We start from the raw sequence: 20,062 nt of genomic DNA on the forward strand, positions 1-20,062 counted from the left end.
ATTATGAGGCGACAAAAGGGTATTTTTGGAAGACAACCTTAAACGACAAAATCTAGAATAGGAATGTTTGGTTAGAATAGTAATTTACAAAATAAAAAACAAAACTTGGTACACTTGAGATCTTAAAAATAAAGACCAAAAGAGAAATTGACGGAAAATCTCAGGAAAAGATTTGATCAGCTTAAGAATTTTTAGAAGATGTCCTATAGTTCAACAGAGAATATGCATTTGTTTTTGGTTGGAATATGCATTTCTTTGTTTATTTATTTTTATTAATTACTTTTATAAATAATTTATTTTTATTTTTATTAAATAAATTTTGTAAATAAGGTGGATGATTCCATTGGGCTTTTAAATTTGTATTGGACTTTTAATAGATCTATTGTGTTTTTCAACCTCCAGAATAGTGGATTCTTTGGGTAGAAAATGGTCAATTTTATTTCTATTTCTTTCTCTAGAGTCTCATCATCTCTTTGTACTCCTTCAATTTTCCTTTGTCCTTTTTCTTGAATATTTGTGTTGTGAACTTTGAAAAACAAATGAGATTGTGAGAAAGTTTGGGTTAGAGTTTGGAGAAATAAGTAAGATGAGAAATAGTTAGTGGCACTTAGTTAGTTAAGTATTAAATTTATATGTTATGTTACCGTAACAGGGTTAATGTCATGTAAATTGTTTAATATGGTATAGTAAAAACGTTTGTAGAAATTTATTTTATGAATTGAATTATACTATTATTTCAATTTAAGTAAAGTATTTACTTTCATATTTGCGCTATATTTGTTCTTTTGTATGACCCGTGCGTTAGCACAGATCAATGGTCTAGTATAGTTAAACATAAAGGACCAGATAGGATGTGGTTTCAAACTCATTAAACTTGTTTTAAACCTCACTTCTTATTGAAATTTTTTGGTCAATGAAGTTAAAAACACTTATGATAATAGCAATGAAATAGTTAGTGGCACTTAGTTAAGAAAAATGATATTTATACAACCATTTTGTGACAACTTTTATTTTTAATATTGATATTATATTTTTATTCTCTCTATTATTTTGATTTTCGTGTCAATACTTACTATTTTTTTAAAAATTTATGATTGTCTTAAAAATTATCACATAAATTATTGTTCAAATATCATACACGCTTATTCAAACATAAAGGATGGGATAGGAGGTGGTTTCAAACATAAATTTGACACCTAGTCTTAATTGATCTATTATTATATTATGTTAATTTATATTATTTAATTTAATTAATTAATATAGCAAGAACAAGCTAGTACACGCTTTGAAAAGTCATAGTGGTCACAACCACATAGTTGTAACATTGTAGTTAGAAACAGACAAGATTTAACCAAAGAAGCAACATAAATAATAGACAAATATAGGAAAGGCATTAAAAACACATGTTGCTTAAAGTAACCGGCAATGATTATGGCTGGTCATTACAATATTCCAAAAAAAGGAATCAAACCAGCTTTCAAAAACCATTGAAACTCTCAAAAAACTTTGCTAAATTTGTGTTCCCTTCAATAATTCTCTTCTTTCAGTTTTGGTGATCTATTTGTTGGGTTCTTCAAAAGATGGATGGTGTTACTGTTAAGTTTGAGCCAGAGCAGTTTACTGTTCTAGAATCTTCTCCTATTGCTGTTGATGGTGCTAGTTCAAACATGGTTGAAGGGTCAATGATGAATTCCTCAGCAAACAAGTAAGTCTGATATTTTCACCAAAAAAGCATGTTTTTGATTAATGATTTTTTATGTGTTTCACTTTTTATGTTTATAGAATACCCTTTTTTTGTTTCCATTTTTTGTTTCTGTTTTGATGAATAATTACTCACTAGCTTGGTTATTTTAATTTTGGTTGAGTTTTTTTTTTTTTGTATGTCATAAAAACTTTAGATTAACAATGAACTAAGATGGTTCTTTTCCAATTTCTGTACCTTAAATGGTTTCAATTTGTGTGAGATGAGTTAAAATATACTTGTAACCTTGAGTTTTTTAAGTTAAAATTGTTCTAATGTGTTGAGGGAACTTGTTAATTATAATGATCTGTTTATCCTATGGCCTTGTTTAATGGTTTCTCCTAAAGTATCTTTGATCTACTTTTCTTACTGGAGTCTTAATTGATATTCTTTCACAAGTATCATTGTTCTTATCTCAGTAGTTAAGAGTTGTTAAGGGGTAGAATAAAGGGAAAAGAAAAGTAGTTAAGAGTTGGTACTTGTGAAAGTAGTTAGTTATCTATTTGGTTAGGTAGAGAATACAAGGATAGAGTAGTTAAGTTTTCCTTTATTGTTCGGCATCCTTCGTTCGAATCTTGGTATGTATGCTCCATGGTCGACCTCTGTCATAAGCCAAATTAATGTTGTTATATGCAAGTCAAATTTTTCGAACATTCTCTCAAATTACTTTTTCACATTGTAAAATTAGATGAGCACTACCAATGTGCAGTGGCAGCTGCCATAAGCCACAACACCTATTATATCAGAAGACGTGTTTCAGCATACTGCATACCTCTCTGTTCTGTTTTTTATGAAATCATTGGAAGTCTCACATATCAAGATGTATTATTGTTTTTCATGGCCAGCATAATTTACTTTTCTGATTGGAGATAAACTTTAACACACAAACTTAGGCATAAGTTGATGAAATTCACGTGTAACCAAATTGAACAGGGATAAAAGTTTCTGTTGATAATCCACTGTAATGACTTATTCCATTACATATGATTCAGCGAGATTGGAAGGCTTCTTCATGCATATTGTGGAGAATTGAAGTCAAATACTGTTGATGTGGCCTTAATCACGGTCGTATTGCGGTTTCAGCAACACAAGAACCGTTATGTCAAGGCCGCATCATGAATCTTTTTTACAAAACTCTTAGCTACTAGGAGTATTAAGACTTACCTAGAATGAAACAATATCTAGTGCCTTAGCTACTTGAATTCAAAGCAATTCGCTGGTTACTCGCATTTGAGTTCTATCTGATTGTTGTTAATTTATGTTTACGTGTTTGGCTTTAGAAAATAATTAACCGGATTGAAATATTTTATGCCACATTTTCCATGAGCTTCCACCAATATCAGGCTTATCTATGCTTTCGTATTTGTTTGAATGGTTTTTTTAATTGTTGTTTTTTTCGTTATTTTTATTACCGTCATTATTACTATATTAGTCATAAAAAACTGATTACTGTATTATTTTCTCTTTTAGGTCAATGCCAGCATCTGGAATGAATCCAGTGATTGCTAATACAACTCAGCTTACCATCTTCTATAATGGGAGTATTTGTATCTATGATGGAATTCCCGCAGAAAAGGTAGCCCTATGCTACACTGAGACGATTGCTGAAACTTACAGCTTTATTTCCATGCTACGACACAATCGAAATCATATTTGACTCTCTCAATTTACTAACAGGTGCAAGAAATAATGCGCATTGCTGCTGCTGCTGCCAAGTCTAGTGAAACGAAGAAGATAGTGAAACAATCTCCCGCCCCTTCACCTGTTCCGACAAGGCCTTCTTCGCCACATGGAACTGCTGATAATATTGCTTCATCACAGGCACTTCCCTTTCCGGCAAAGAGTTCTATCTGCAGGATGCAAGGTGTGAATTTTCCTATTAATTTTCTTCGACTATTTAGTAACTGTTTGAACTTGTATAGACTCTTAATAGCACCGTAATCTACCTCGTGTGTTTTTTCTTGATATTTCTCTTCAGAATTTCCAATAGCACGCAGACATTCACTTCAAATGTTTCTTCAGAAGCGGCGAGACAGGTACTGTCTACCTTTCAAATTTCGTGTATGATTGTTATATAGTACTAGTTTTCTTATTTGCATAATTTATGTTTGTATTACAGGTTGGGTAGTAAAGCTCCTTATCCTTCCTCGCCAAAAACAAAGGTAGCTGACAACATGGAGAACAACTTCGGTGCTGATAATTCGCCAGATTCGGTTTCAATGAAGGAACCAAAGGAGGAATTTCAGCCAACTATATCTGCATCTTGAGCAGAATTCTAGTGTATGGTTATACTTTATGTGTTCTTTCGGTAAGGGAGATAACGTGCATGCATGTAGAACTACAGAATCTAATGTAACTGTTATTATTATGTTCTGAAAACATATAACTACTGAAGTTGAAATTGTAAGAAGTGTGTCTTCAAAGTTGTATCTCTCTGGTCATGTCTAGAAAGAATGCTTTGTGCTTAGATCACACATTTTAAACTATTTTTCTTGTATTTGACTGTAGACAACTAAGTATCCAATGTGTTGATGTTCGATAATATACTTTTATGACATCTTTGCAGTTTTTCCTTCCTGTTTTTTCATTCTTACAAAAACAGTGAATCATAGGTTAAACTTGATGTTGTTATTGGATCCCAAGAATGGAAGATACTTGAGTATTTGCAGTGTCTAATTTATTTTCGATTTTCAAATTTTATATAATCGTTCGAAAATTGTGTTAGGAACCAAGATCAGCTCCTTTGTGTATCTTTTTCTTTTAATCAAAGTTGGGCAAATAATCCCGTTTCCTATTCTTTCGAAGATCAACCATTGATATGAACCTTGCTTAATTCATTAAATATATGTTGTGGTCAGGTTCGAACCTTAGGGACCCCACTTATTCGTTTTAAAAGCAGAATTTTTATCCACTACACTACTTCATAGAAAAATAAATTAATGAGAACTTGGAGAGTAACCAAACCACTTAAGTACTTTACCAAACATTCCATAAACTTCCATTTGCGTTCACCCCGTTTTATGCAAGAACTCTTATAAAAGGTGCAAACAACTAAACATCCAAGAAATGGATAGATGAATATTAACTAGGAGCATTCAATCATAAAAAAATTCACTTGAAAATGATGAAATGTCATTAAAAAAATTGTTTAAATCCTCGGGTTACAAATTTAAACATGGAATACAAAGAAATGCTGATTTTAGAACTCAAGGCCATGTTCGCGAGCTGCATCAGCAATAGCTTTAACACGGCCATGGTATGGGTAACCACCTCTGTCAAAGACTACCTTTGTGATTCCTTTTTCCAGACAGGATTTTGCAATGATCTCACCCACCCTCTTTGCTACTTCCTGAAGCAATACAGTTTGAAAGGATCAGGTCCATCATTTAGTAAACGAAAATTTAAAAATGAATAGCAGATATAACAAGCTTTTAAGCAAGGGAGATTGATGGATCAACCATACAGAGAAATGTCTTTGCAAACCTATGTTCAATTAGAACTTTCTACGATTTAATAATGGAAGGGAAGTCTGAAATGAATATACAACTATTCTAATACAAATATCGAGTTTTTGAAGACCATTTGTAAGGAACCCTGTTGTAGAAATCTACAATATGGTAGCCACTGCGCTTTCAAATCATTTTGCCTCATACGCTCAGTAGCTATTATGTGGACCCTTGCAATCAATGAAAAATGTAACACTAAAGTAATATATTAGATATTACCATTGGAAGTGGAGAAGAACTTCAGGATGAAAAGGGTGTCATGCTTCTGTATGTAACATACTCAAGGAACCCGGTTCCTCCTTCTCCATGATTTAATTTCTATAGTGTCAAGTTTAAAAATTCTATCCAAGAATAAAAACCTTTTGGCTAATAGGTAAAGAATTTACTCAGAGAGAGAAAAGATGATAACAAAAATGAAGCAGTAATAACATGCAGCAGTATTAATACAGTAATACATATTTTTATGAAATCGGGAGCATCCCCCGTGATCATGCCTGCGATCGGTGTTTATTTTACGCATAGTTATGGAATCATTGTGCTTTCAATAAGTAGTTAGGAAAACAGGAACTTTTATTATCATCAAGGAATAGGGGTAGAATATTTGCAGATAGACAACACTGAGTCCAATCTGGCAGCAGTTAGATTATAATCAGAGAAACGTAACAGCGTATCAGGAACTTACAATTGTAGGACCAGAGGTGAAGTTCAACTCTTCAGCAATTGCCTTCTGCATTGTCGAAGCTGAAGCAAGTGTATGCATCTTTGTGTCGTCAATCACTTGGACAAAGAGATGCTTGTTGGATCGGAATACTGACAATCTTGGTCTTTCGGGTGTTCCTTCAATCTGAAAATCATAAAATGATTTCAGAATAGAAAACCCACTGCATAACTCATCATATCAGATTTCCAATTTAACAAACATCATTTCAGCAATGCACAAACTAGAGTATACAAACAACACTTACGCACTTCCTTGTTCTCGTTATATATAAGAGAAAACTTATATCCGGCACTTCTGCATTCATCCTAAAACTTGAAGTAATCTAAATGCCTGCTCCTCTATCTTCCTTTGTTACTTTCTTTTATTTCGTCTTTTCTTAAATCATTGAACCATAACATATAAATTTCTCCACAGAAACTTACAAAATTTACAAATATCTTAGTTAGTTGTGTCCTCATTCTCAATGAATCAAGTAATCCTGCCACCGGACAACCTTTTATGAACTTTCTCTCAATGAAATGGAGGATTATAATTTATAAAGAACATTATTAGACCATCATGACAACGCAACAAAATCAATTAATCACTGCATGTTACGTAACCAGAGAAGCAAAACCAAAATGTCCTGTCAAACATGATATCAGTAAAAACCCATATCTTTTATCATTATCAACTAAATTGATTTTGCCTCAAATCTTGCTTTAGGTAGAAGTGATAAAAAGCAGGTTTAGTATTGAGTTGAGAAAACCAACACTAAGTTTTCCCTAAGAGAGTTGCTTTTGGAATAAAAACAGTCAAACATAAATCACTTCACTTCAAAATCATGTTTATCAAACCCACATTTAATCTACTAAAAGTGGTATAAAATATAGATGTATATTTACAGGAGAGTGCAAAACTAATGAAGGCCAAATAACACAATTAACAAAAGCAACAATATACAATAATAGACAAACTTAAACAGAAACACTGATGTTCTAACTAACACATAAGAGTATACCAAGTCTTTGGATAGTAATTTTTCATTCCAATTTTACCCTTCAATTAAATTACTATCAATTTGGGAAATGATAAAAATTGCGAGAAGGTGCTTCACGAAACTATAGCGAACTGCTTGATTAACCAATCAAAGCATTGACCTACCATGTTTTCCATTAAAATTAGGTATTAACGTGTTCTCTTTTTTATTACAACAGCAACACATCAGCATCGTGTATTTTTGCAAAGGTTTCTTCAGCATTGCTTTTCAATTTTGTTCATTGTTTACCCAATCCAGTAAATTTTGTTTTTAATAAATGCATAACATTTTGTAAATTCCATTATTCTTTTGATAAATTGTAACTTCATATACATCAATAGGAACTTAGAATAAGAACATAGGAAAGAAAAATAAGATACTTAGAAAAGCGTACAAGCGTGTCCGCTTTGTCATTGTACCTAATTGTGTATTCACTACGGGTAGCTCAACTGTTTGTGTTAAGGGTTAAGAAGATAGAGGTCCTAGTTCAAACCTGAACGAAGGAGTAAATATTAATGGACAAATAGTCGTTTTCATCTTTGAATCTGTAACAAATAGCCACAAAGCCACAATAGTCTCACAATGTAGAAAACTTCCAAAATAGTCCCTAATTGTGTACTTCGTTAATCAAAATAGTGTCCGTTAAAATGCTCCAAAATCAGACCAATAAAAACCCTAACATGTTGTGACTATGTTGACGTCAGTATTAACATAACATTTTAACATCATGGACTAATTTGACTAACGGAGAGTATAATCAAGGACTATTGTGAAAGTTCGCTACATTGAGAGACTATTGTAGCCTATGAAGCATGGACACTCCTCGGATTAGGCGTGTCCGACACCGACACTTGTAATTACACTGAATTATGTGATTTTTTTCAAATTATTAGTTGTGTCGGCGTGTCATTGTCCGTGTCGTGTCCGGTGTCCGTATCTGTGCTTCATAGATTGTAGGTAATCATTACACTTTTAGGGGTGAAAATGACTATTTGTCCAAATATTAAACTAACTACTAATACTAAATATTAACATTTGTCATTCAAACAGAAAATGATTGTGTATTCATTTTATCACATTTAACCAAAATTTAGCAGTAATAATTGTCTATTAAGCAAAGTAATAACCAATCACCAAATTCTACCCACAACAAATACAAACAAGTAATGTAATAAACAAGTCAAATTTCGCAAATTCAAGTGGTGGATAAAGTGAAAGATAATTGAATTGTAAAGAAACGAATTACGGTAAGAATAATGAATGAATTTACCTTCTTTCTGAGACGAACATGGCGAGCAATTCTGTCTTCTCTTCGGGTAGTGGCTTGAACCACAAAAGATAAAGAGGAAGAAGATGAATTTGGATTTGGCGTTGGAATTGTGAACAAAGAAGAAGAAGAAGAAGAAGAAGAAGAGGGAAATGTGCAAGAATGAAGAAATGAGAGCGAAGAAGTTAACATTGTTAATTGTAATCGTTTTCCCACACTACACCGTTTTCCCTATCTTTCTATCTATCTATCTATTGATTTGATGATACCTTATCCTTCAACCTTTTCTTTTGGGTAATTTGTTACCCTTTTAACTTCATTTTTTTGGTGATTTACCTTTGCTCAATTAAATAAATAAAAAGATTTAAATTTCTTCAAATATAAATAAATAAAAAGTTCAAAGAGTCAAAATTTTTATGGACATTAATATATTGAAATTCTAAATTTTGTATTTCTTCACACTTATAGTGTGAGTTTTAACTGTCTAGAAGTCCTAGTTCAACTGGCAAATGCCGAAATTGCAAGGCCGGACGTTGTGATCCGGGTTCGAACCCGGAACCTCACAGTTGTGTGTGTGTTTATTTTCAGTGGATTACCACTTCATCTAAGACCAAAAAAAATAGTGTGAGTTTTAACTATCAGGTTATGACAAAAAAGACAATCGCATTGAAAAAATTGAGATTAAATTTTTATTTGAAAGAAAATTTAATATTAAACTGGTGATCAAGTCATTTTTTTTTTTTTTTTTTGCTATTATCATTGATTTAAGATTTTAATTATTCTATTTCTAAGTCCGAATATCTATCCTCAATTTTAAAAAAGTTTTTAGAATTTTCAAACCAATGAATTTGATGCTTATTTTAGCCGGATATATATCTTGTTATTTTATTTAATTAATAAAATTACTTTTTTAGGGGAAGAAATTCAACTCATTTCTTTATATAATAAGTCATAGATATAAGCGGTAAATGGGCCGTTTGTGTTAATTCATTGAAGAGTTTGGCTTAGACCTAGCGCTTCACCTACATCCAACGAACATATATAGTTTTTGCTAGCATAAAACTGCCATCGGAATTCCGAATACACATTATAATGTCTACCTTATTATAAAAGTGTGAAAAGGATGCATCAATATTACATTTAAATCTACCTGGAGCTAGGCATTGCCATCATATGCCATGTGGGATGTCTCTTTGGTGGTCTCGGTGCATATTCGATCTGCACTACAACAAAATATCAATCATTTTGTTCACCTCTCCAACACAGAGTATTGATTGTCGCTTGAGGGAAGATCGGCATATTAAGGATCAAATTGGTAGTCTCCAGATCAAATAGATAAGACATAAGAGATCTCTTCCACGTGTAGTAGGATCAATCAAATTAATGACAAAGTTGGTGTGAAACTGTGCTCCACTTGTCTTATTTGTCAATATGGTTCATCCATTAAATTTCCATGGATGGTCCATGTTGTTTTTTGAGTTCAGAAACGTACCTTTTAATAAAATCTAAATCACCACCGAAGATATTACCAGGTTGAGTCTGCTTGACGTCCTACCGGGTTGAGTCACGACCAGGTCGCTTTCTTTAAGACATTTCACGGCACTATCCGAGTTTGTGCAAGGTAGACTAACAACTGTGCGCCTTTAGGATAAAACAGTCTGGTTCACTTGTTCGATTAAGTACTACACCGTAAATAATCGTTCGAGAAATAACACTCTCTAATATGGTATTAAGATCACTCTTTAATACTGAAACCAATATGGTAATGTGACCACTCTATTATGGTGCTAAGACCACTCTATTATGGTGTTACTACCATTCTAATTTTTTACTTCTCCAAATATCAATATGGTATTTCAACCACTCAAATATGGTGCTACGACCATTCTAACATCTATCTTCTCCATGAATTGAAGAAGAATATATATGTTTAAGATCATTCTTATTATACCGAAAAAGACTATGATCTTAACAATCACGAGACAAGCTTATCCTTATCGATTTGGAGTTTCAAGACTTGTTTACCGAACATCGCTACATTAAAAGATGTGAGCTCTTTAAAACTCATTGCTGCATTAATGTTCCACCATTACCCCTACCATAAACCATTAATCATTTTTACTATAGCATTTATCAACATTTTTGGAAGTAGAAACACACTAATAACATAAGACAATATAGCTTGCAACACATATTTAATCATTACATCTCGCCCCACCTTCAAGAAACATTTATAGTTTCAGAGAGTTGATTACTCAAAGTGTATCTTGCTTACTCAAACCACGCGCACACCTAAAATCATATTAAGGAAGTGTGTTTATCATGAGTTTTACCTAAATGTGAAATATGTAAACATATGATTTATTGATTGTGTGATTAAGTGTGAGTATATGACTACTTGTGTTTGTTTTCTCTATTTATTATTATGATTCACATGATTCGATTCCTCATCATCCCGTTCATCAATGTGGTTATACATCTCAGGTTATAGTTGATGTTTAATGGCGAAAATCTTTCTCGTTTTACTTTTATGTTGAAAGCTTACTCTTTTAGTACTCTTGTATTGGATCTCATGCCAAATACTTTATTTTTCAGATTATACACCATTCTAATTGGTGACACTGAGATTAGATATTTTATTATTAGTATTTTCTAAGCTGTTCTTGTGTTTGAATTTCTTAAACATGATTCCTCGTGGTTGCTAGAATATTTACAATTTATTTCATTGAGACTTTCTAAATATGAATTGACCAGTGGTGTCCTAAGCCTTACGGGAAAATTATTGAAATCATTACGATTTTCCGCAGGTGAATAGTAGAATATGAAGGTGAGAAAAACACAAGAAGGGGGGTTGAATTGTGTTAGCTTTTTCTTCATTTTCTACTTCTGAAGTGATGTTCAGGACTAGATTGCAGCGGATAAAAACAGAGAGAGAGGAAGAAGAAAGACACAAAGCAATTATACAGGTTCCTTCCACAAACCGGAAATAGTCCTGTCCCGCTTGAACTTCCAAGGAGAGTTCACTAAAATGTAATATCTGATTACAACTGCTCACTGCTAAACTTAGCAAGAGACTTCAAATTACTCAAGCACAACTGCAAGAGATTTCCTATGCTCCTGAACACAATCAAGAGACTTCTAATGCTCAAGCACAACTGCAAGAGACTTCAAATTCAAACAGAATTACACATAAAATTGTTTGAGGTTGAACACTTGATATACAATCAGTGGTGTTCATAATACAAATCAGATACAGACTCTTAAGACTCTAGAATTTCTAAGATATGAACTTTGATAAGAAATTCTAAGTGAACTTTTGATGCAGAACAATTTCAGTAGAGTTTTGGCGCTTTCAAATTGTTGTAGAGTCTTGCCATTCTCTAAGTCTTCACTCCTTTATATAGAGGTATGAAAGAAACGTTGTGAATTGGCAGCACATCAAAAAAGAGTCGTTTGAAGCTTTGATTAATCACTAGTGATCTTTTGCTTGATATGGTTATTGTCTTATGAAGGATCAATTTCAAATCCATTCCAAGTATGAGGGAACATTGTTGCAGGCAGAGCTGTTATTCTTGCCTTGTAGCAGAGACACAAACTGAGTAGTGGAGATAGTGGTTGTACACTTCGTACAATTGTACTATGTCAACGCTCTTTAAAGAACAAGCATCCAATACCTTCAAAACCTTTCGAAATAGCCGTTGCTTCACTCTCCTAGTCTTCTGCAATGCTTAGATGAGATTAAATCCATTGAACAACATTTGAAGCTTTAAGTCTTGCATCTCATGATGAACTTCAGCTTCTGGTGATCTTGCTTCTGATGAGGTGCTTCTGATGACGTCATCACTTCAGGAGCACTAGACTTCAGGAACACTTTTCTTCAGACGCTTTAAGCTTTCTTTTTGTTGATTCCTTAGCTCTCTTTTGTTCTTCCAAAACCTAATAAATATATCAAATTTTTGTCTATGGTTCTGTACACTTGAGCAAATATTAGCATATCCAATTGACAATTTTTAATACCTTGTTATCCTCAAAACTCTCAAAGGATAATGTTAAACACATTTTGTTCCAACAGAATATAATTAGTAATCTCTAAGATAAAATAGTCCACTTCACTTTTGTGATTTATTACTGCACTGCAAAAAACTGATGATGGAACATCATATGAGATTTTTGCCTATGTTTTTAGTTATTTTCTTTGCATTTGAAGGAAAATTAGAATTTATATATAGGAGTTGTTAATGGTTTGAGGAACTTTTTGTATTTATTTCAATCGAGTCATTGTAATTCAGTTTTATCCTAAATCATGCAACTCCATAGGTGTTTTGAGTCTTTCTAGTGAGAAATCATGTAAATCGGCAAAATAAGACATCAAGTGAAGGATCGAGGATATGAAGATTGAAGACCAATGGTTCTTATAAGGTATTAAAGACAATACAAAGTTAAGAATCTTCATTTCAAGTTCATAGGCATTGCAAGACAGAAAAATGCTCGAAAAAGGGACAAAAACTACAAAATTCGGGCGAATGAGACACCATTTCTTACCGTATCTCCAGATGGAGCTTAGTAGGATTGACAACCTGAATTTCATCCGAATAAGACAATAATATATTGCTTGGTTTCTAAATTAAATTCTTTCAATCAAATCTAAATATGACTTTATGGCTATAACTCGTCTTAAAGAAACGTCGCAATTTTAACTGGTTGAATTGTGGCGATATTAAAATATTATGTTATACTTTCTTAAATCCAAAGAGACATGTCATAAACTAATAATTAACCAAGTTAACTCCAAAAAATATGGAAAGAAGATTCAAGGATTCCCTAATTGTCATTACATTTCTGAATCAACAAACCTAATCTTGCATCAGGCAATACAATTAAAATCATGCAACCACTTTCAAATCTCTTCTTTTATTTACTTTCAAATAAATTCAAACTAATTACCTTGTTGAACGAAAATCCATGTGGAGACGATAATTTACTACTTTATTATTTGATATGGTTTGGTGCACTTGCCTAAATTATACCATCAAAAACCGTACTAGAACTGCACCTCTAATATGGTAATATGAACACTCGAATTGAAAAAATGTGGTTTATGACCACTTTTCTATGGTATTTGACCACTTAAATATGATGGCACCATCATCATAACCTCTAACTTCTCCAACTATGGTATTGCAACCACCCAAATATGGTGCTACCATCAATCTAACCTCTAACATTTCCAACTATTGTACGACGACTACTCATATATAGGGCTACCGCCATTCTACCTTCTCTAATGGTAGAGAGTATTGAAATAGACTATATTCTTAAGATCATTCTTAATTCCTAACGAGCATTCTTTTTTGAAAGGGACTGTAATCTTAAAAATACTCTTTATTCCGAAGAGACATTAATTATTGAAGCAACTATGCTCTTAATACCATTCATAATTTCGAAGAGACATTATATCTCAAAAGGGACTATGATCTTAAGAACACACTTAATTTCAATGGGACAAAAAAGAAATGGGAGAGACTCGAAAATGCATCGAGAAGAAATAGGGAGAATAGAGAAAGAGTTCTTGATAACTCAATAGAAATCCTTTTTGTTTGTTGTGACTTTTAAAATGAGTGAAGTCCTCTATTTATAAATATATTTCGTATTTGAGTTTAGCTAAAATTGTAACAACAAACTAATCATTTCAAGTACTCATGTGGATAAGATAAAAAAGAAACTAACCCACAAAAGTAGATGAAATAAACTAATTAAATAAGAATGAGGAAATATAGAAAACTCGGTTAAAATCTTAATAACATGAGTGAAATTTATGAAAGCAATATGCACGAATCAAAAAATAATTACTATTGTTTTTTAATCATTATCATGTATTTAAAAATAAATGTCATAATATAAACACATGTGTAAGTTCTATTTTACGTAAAACCTCCTCATTTTTTTAATTCAAACAACATTGACATAAAATCTCATGACTTGATGTTCTAACTTATTAACAAATTCCCTCTCATAAATGATAAACTTTTAAAATAAATTAACTTTCAATAAATTTTATATTACAATCAACTTTCTTAGTTAGTAAAAAATTAGTTAGTATTATCGGTATGTAATGATGTACTGAATTCAACCTAGAATGGTATGTTCAACACCAGTTTGCAATTTTCTTAGTTTCTAGTTCTTATAGTTTGCCTGTATAGGAGATAATTTTTACATATTCATAAGATAAGAAGATAAAATAAAATAATCACAAATTTCATATTATGTGATATCATTATTTAATACCACATAAATTTTTTTGTCAATGTAAAAATTACTATGCACTTTGATGCGAATAATAAAAAGCAGAGAAAGGTAAAATCAAAGTGTGGATAGAGAAAAGAATCTACATTTCACAAATAATCTCACCATGATTTGCACATATCAATCATCATGTGGATTTTCCCTAATAATAATAACACCTTGAATCACTTCCAAAAATTACAAAGTGAATCTTCCACCACCACCATCATCAAAGAAGAAGGGGCACCACTATTAACCTACCAAAACCTAGCTAAACATTTCAATATTTTTTTTCCTTTTTTTTCTTCTGAATATATATACTTTTACTTTATGTTATTGATGATAAATGAAAGGGGATTTTATGAAGAAGTTATATTACAAGCTGTTGATTTAGACTTATCAAGTATTGACCACATAACATGAACATCTTCATAACCACATGCCATGACTTCACCATGTAGATCCATTCCACGATTCTCTTGTTCAGCTGAATCATAAAAATCAATTAATTAATTATCAATATATGAACACATGATAATACATATGAACATGATACTAATCAATAATTAATCAATAATATGATGACATAAATATTTATATGTTCATACCTATTTGAGATTTCTTATGTTCCCTTGGTGGTTGTTGGTTAAAGAAAGTGCAAGCTTTCTTGAATGGGGATGCAATAGTTTTCTTCCATGAAGCCATATTATAAAGCCTTTGAATTTGATTTTGGATTTGGTGTTATAAGATAGTTCTCTTTGTAATAGTACTGTATTATTCTCTAGGCTTTATATATACTATGCAGAGGATGTCTAGGTGGGGTACTTATAATAATTTTTTGAATTATAATAAAAAAAAAAACTTCTAATCAATGGGGTCGAGTCCAACTTAATGGCTAAACTATCATATAAATAAAATTACATAATTTCATAAATATTAAGAAGTTAATTTCATCATATTAATTTTATATAAAGAAAGGTTATAATTACTATAATATTATATACCATAGTAATATTTACATTAAATTTTCTTAGAAATCGTGATTGAACCTAACTAAATCCTATAAAATCGGCTTATGAGGTCAGGATTGTCTCATTTAACACATTGTCATGTCATCTCTTATTCAATGTGGAACTCTTAACAAATCTTAGAAATCGTGGTTGGGCCAACACAACCCTACAAAATCGTGTACGAGGTAAGGATTGTCCCACTTATAAACGCATTGTCAGGTCATCTCATATTCAATGTGAGACTCTTAACAAATCTTAGAAATCGTGGTTGGACCTAACATAGCTCCACAAAACCGGCTTGTGAGGTGAGATTGCCCCCACTTATAAACACATTATCAGGTCATTTTAAATCTAATGTCAGACTCTTAACAAATTTGTAGAGTATTTTTTAAATCATCTAACAAAGAATATTTTTGAAAGGTCGTATTATAATTTTTTTTCTTCTTATCATAAGGTTCTATTTATAAAAGAAATTAATTGTATAGAATATGGTAGAGGAACACATAGAGAAAGAAATGAATAGAGGCAAGATCCGTGAGATGAGGTTATAAATGGAAGGAACATCACACCTTTTTTATTGAATTTCCTTATCTCATCAAACAAAAGGTATAGTCGACTGTACCTAAGCACATGCTGCACGCTCCCTCTCTCATACCTCTCTACACGTGAATTCTTTTTCCATTGGATTCTATTATTATAGTTTATGTTATTATTAATTTTTTTATTAAGACTTTAAATTAAATTAAACCCTTTTCTTTTTCTTTGCTATATAAGTTAGGCTGTATTGCTAAAAAATAATTAAAATTTAGGCTGTAGTCTTTTCGTGGAAGGTCCTCCATTATATATATATAACCATTTTTTAGGATCCATTTTTTAGATAAACTATATATTATTAAAAAAATACTAAAATTAAACGGAGGTTCGAGGTGACTTTTTCTTTTAAGAAACTAAATTACTCTACCCAAATTAGTATTAGAGAGCATCGAACTGAAACCTTAAGGAGGAACACACTCCTATATCTCAAGTTAGAGGCATGAGGTGACTAGTTCTTAATATGACCATTCTTGGAGTTTGGCAATTAACTTCATGTTCATTTTCCCCTTATTAATCCTCAAAAAGTTCCTAGTTTCATACACCACCTTTTTTCCTATTGACATTTTTTACTTCTTTCTGTGGGTTGGAACATTGTATTGTATTATTTACACTTATATATGGAGTAAAACTACAACTAGATAAGGAAAAATATGAAGTCTTGTGTCTTTCATGTTAGGTTATCTCCTTGGAGTCAACAATGATAGATATAATAGGTGACTTTTGTGAAGAGAGGAACCCCAATGCTGATCTGCAAAAATTATGAGCCCAATGTAATGAAAAAAGGAAAGTTATTATTGGACTAAGGGATTAGTTCCATATTTTATGGCATGTGATGCTCACATGCTTTAGTGGGGAATGGGAGAACATGGAGAACTTCACTATATGCAAACAACAGATAAATCAAACCATTGTGGGGTCTCAATGCAGTTACAAAGCATTTCATTTTCAGGCCCATCTTGTACCCTAACTTTGACGTAAAAATGCCCATATTTTAGCTTTGGCAATGAAGTCAATGGATTTATATTTCTTTAACATAAGTTTTGTAAAATAGTCTTGCACTATTGAAGACCAGAAATCATATAGGATTTTCAGTCTCTTTTTAGAGTCATTTTAGAGTTTAAGTAGTAATTTATTTGTATTTTAGGTGTGTTTCGTAAAGAATTCGATAAAAAGTCATGAAAAAGTACAAAAATGGAAAAATACCCTCGAAACCATCAAATTCATTTAAATCAGAAAACTTTTTGACCATGTTATGCTTTTCATAAGTTTAATTGTGTTAGTTATTGAAGTATAGTCGTTATAGATGTTTTGGTGAGAAAAATGGCATAAGGAAAGAAGAATAGCAAAATGTTCAACTGTGACCAACTTCGCGATGCGCACTATGAGTTTCGCGTCACGCAATGGCCGTTCCAGAAATACTTGGAAACACTCGTCTATAAAAACATGAGCTCTAGATCAGTGCAAGATCATCATATGGTGACTAGACGAAAGTAGAAACACGATTTTGAAAGATTTGGAGCAACCAGAGTCCTTCGAGAGCCAAAAAATCATCAATCGGTAACCATTGGCTCTGTCATAAGTTTCACACGTTCACATATACAATATATCAATGGCCAATGAATAAAGATTATACCAATATATCAATGGCCATATTTGATATTTTCAGAGTTTGAAAAAAATCAAAATGTGCATGCTTGTTTTGCATCGTGTGATCTTGATTAGGGTCGTCTCTGATAGTTCGGAGGCTCCATTGTTATCTTGACAATTTTAATTTAAAAAGTATTGAAAAAATTTCAACACCAGTTAGAGTGACAAATATCTACATTCTAGTTAAATATACGAGCAATGGTTTAAACATGACTTTTACCAACAGACAAATATACATTTACCTATGGACAATGTATAATTGACAGTAAATAGTTGAATTCTGGACTTTTATCTATGAAAACATGGCATTTAGTGACGGATTTTGTATCTACGCACAAGTTTTTTTTTCTTTCAAATTTTGAGGCCCTGTGCCAAAGGCCTTAATGCACTTGCACAGGGCCGACCCTAATCTCGATCAACGATTATCGATGTATTGACTAAACGTGTATTTGTCATCGTAAGAAATCTAAATCCAATATAAACACTAGAGTTATATGTTGACCTAGAACCAAACATATTACCAAATATTTTTTAGAACGATGTTATAGATGCAAAGTACTTACCGTAGTTTAATAACAATACCAAACTTTCTTTGGAGAGTTGTTGAGCATAGAATCTTTTATTTTAACCATTTGCTTGACATGGGCGAGTGTGTTACCACTCTTAGACCAAACCACGATGGTCCTATTTTTTTCTAGTTACGAATAAAAAATTACTTGCCTTATTTGTGGGTGTCTAAAACCCAATAAAGAATGTAATCTCAACTCAGGGAATATCCAAATATGGGTTAATTAGTTTATGTGTAAATACATTTTTTAAACCAAAGCTTGTACTCTCTAAGATGCATATGGATTTTTAAGTAAACTTGCAGAAACCCAATAAAACAGTGAATCCCCCTTTGATCTAAAACTTCTAATAAACAAGTTATTCTTGCCATTTCCAATTTCGTGCTTACACTTTTTTATTCCCTTACACATGCAATGTGACTGACAACTGAACATTGGTAATTATTGCTTGAATGATTATTGTTTTATAAATGAAAATAATTCATTTGTTTAACAATGAATTCTCTTTTAAAAAGATAAAACAATGAAGTGAGATGATTGATGGATGGTATTCACATGTAGACAGACTGCATGTTCCGGAATTAAATGTTTGGTCGGTCTTTACTTTTTTTTTTCTTCTTCTTTTTAGTATTAAAAGGATTGGTTATGCTAACTTAACTTGTATTATAAGGATGCAAGTTGAAAAGGAAAGTATAAAATAATTTTTGTATTGATTTTTTTTTTTTAAATTTTGTATACATAATTATAAAAAAATATTTTTTATATTTTATATTTTAACTTGTAACTTTAAACTCAAGTTAGTGTTTCTCTTATAATAAAATTATTTGTAACTTTAAAACACAAGTTAGTCTTTCTCTTATACTAAAGCCATTTATACCTTATTATTATTATTATTATTATTATTATTATTATTATTATTATGAGTTAGCATCTATTTGTTAGGTTTCAAGTGTGAGTAATTATGTCTTATATCGACTAGAAATGGAAGAAATGTTGGATATATAAGAGAGGGAGACCTATATACATAATGCTTTAAGGTTTTGTGTGGAAATGTGGTGTCTAAATATCTTAGTGGTCCTGGACGTTTCGGCGCTCTTCGGACTCCCCAACAAGTGATATCAGAGCTCTGGTTAGGCTCGATGGGGAAACATTAGTGGGATTTTAGTTTGGATCAGGCTAGTGATGTGGGTGACTCACACTTGAGGAGGGATTGTTGGGTTTCAAGCGTGAGTGGTTATGTCCCACATCGACTAGAAATAGAGGAAATGTTGGATATATAAGAGAGGAGACCCATATATCTAATGTCTTAAGGTTTTGGGTGGAGATGTGGTGTATAAGTCTCTTTGGGTCCTAGACATTTAGCACATTGTTGCTCCCGCGCTCCCAGGACTCTCCAACAAGTGGTATCAGAGCTCTGGTCAGGTTTGGTGGATATATAAGAGAGGTGACCCATATACCTGATTTCTTAAAATTTAGAATGGAAATATAGTATCTAAGTCTCTTAATGATCCTAAATGTTTAACTCACTTCCATTTCCGGCGTTGCTGGAACTCCCCAACACAATTGATACCAAGTATATATCTAAAGACTTTTATTATCGAGTACTTCTAATGTATGTTACGGATTTACGGTGTTACCCATAAAACAGTTCCAAAGTTTGGTGCCTTAGGACTCAATTATGATTTTGGAATAGCAAAGAAACTTGTACAA

General features: G+C 32.1%; 3 protein-coding genes across 3 annotated transcripts; 1 reads left to right on the plus strand and 2 right to left on the minus strand.

The window, feature by feature from the left end:
- Nucleotides 1–1,306: 1,306 nt before the first annotated feature.
- On the plus strand, nt 1,307–4,298 carry LOC11438170 (protein TIFY 3B). Its single transcript, XM_003595341.3, has 5 exons — nt 1,307–1,705; nt 3,212–3,317; nt 3,419–3,605; nt 3,720–3,777; nt 3,861–4,298. Exons 1-5 carry the CDS (start codon nt 1,581–1,583, stop codon nt 4,006–4,008), a joined length of 624 nt encoding a protein of 207 aa, XP_003595389.1. The 5' UTR covers nt 1,307–1,580; the 3' UTR covers nt 4,009–4,298.
- Nucleotides 4,299–4,818: 520 nt separating this feature from the next.
- Nucleotides 4,819–8,528, minus strand: LOC11444979 (50S ribosomal protein L18, chloroplastic). The gene is made up of 3 exons (XM_003595343.4): nt 8,257–8,528; nt 5,930–6,091; nt 4,819–5,090 (listed from the first exon to the last, which is right to left on the minus strand). Exons 1-3 carry the CDS (start codon nt 8,443–8,445, stop codon nt 4,941–4,943), a joined length of 501 nt encoding a protein of 166 aa, XP_003595391.1. The 5' UTR covers nt 8,446–8,528; the 3' UTR covers nt 4,819–4,940.
- A 6,093-nt stretch (nt 8,529–14,621) lies between these two features.
- LOC11437762 (uncharacterized) lies at nt 14,622–15,308 on the minus strand. The gene is made up of 2 exons (XM_003595346.4): nt 15,144–15,308; nt 14,622–15,022 (listed from the first exon to the last, which is right to left on the minus strand). The coding sequence occupies exons 1-2, from the start codon at nt 15,238–15,240 to the stop codon at nt 14,895–14,897; spliced, it is 225 nt and encodes a 74-aa protein (XP_003595394.1). The 5' UTR covers nt 15,241–15,308; the 3' UTR covers nt 14,622–14,894.
- Between the last annotated feature and the right edge of the window lie 4,754 nt (nt 15,309–20,062).

The sequence above is a fragment of the Medicago truncatula genome, chromosome 2 (assembly GCF_003473485.1).
Source record: "Medicago truncatula cultivar Jemalong A17 chromosome 2, MtrunA17r5.0-ANR, whole genome shotgun sequence".
Taxonomy (NCBI): Eukaryota; Viridiplantae; Streptophyta; class Magnoliopsida; order Fabales; family Fabaceae; genus Medicago; species Medicago truncatula.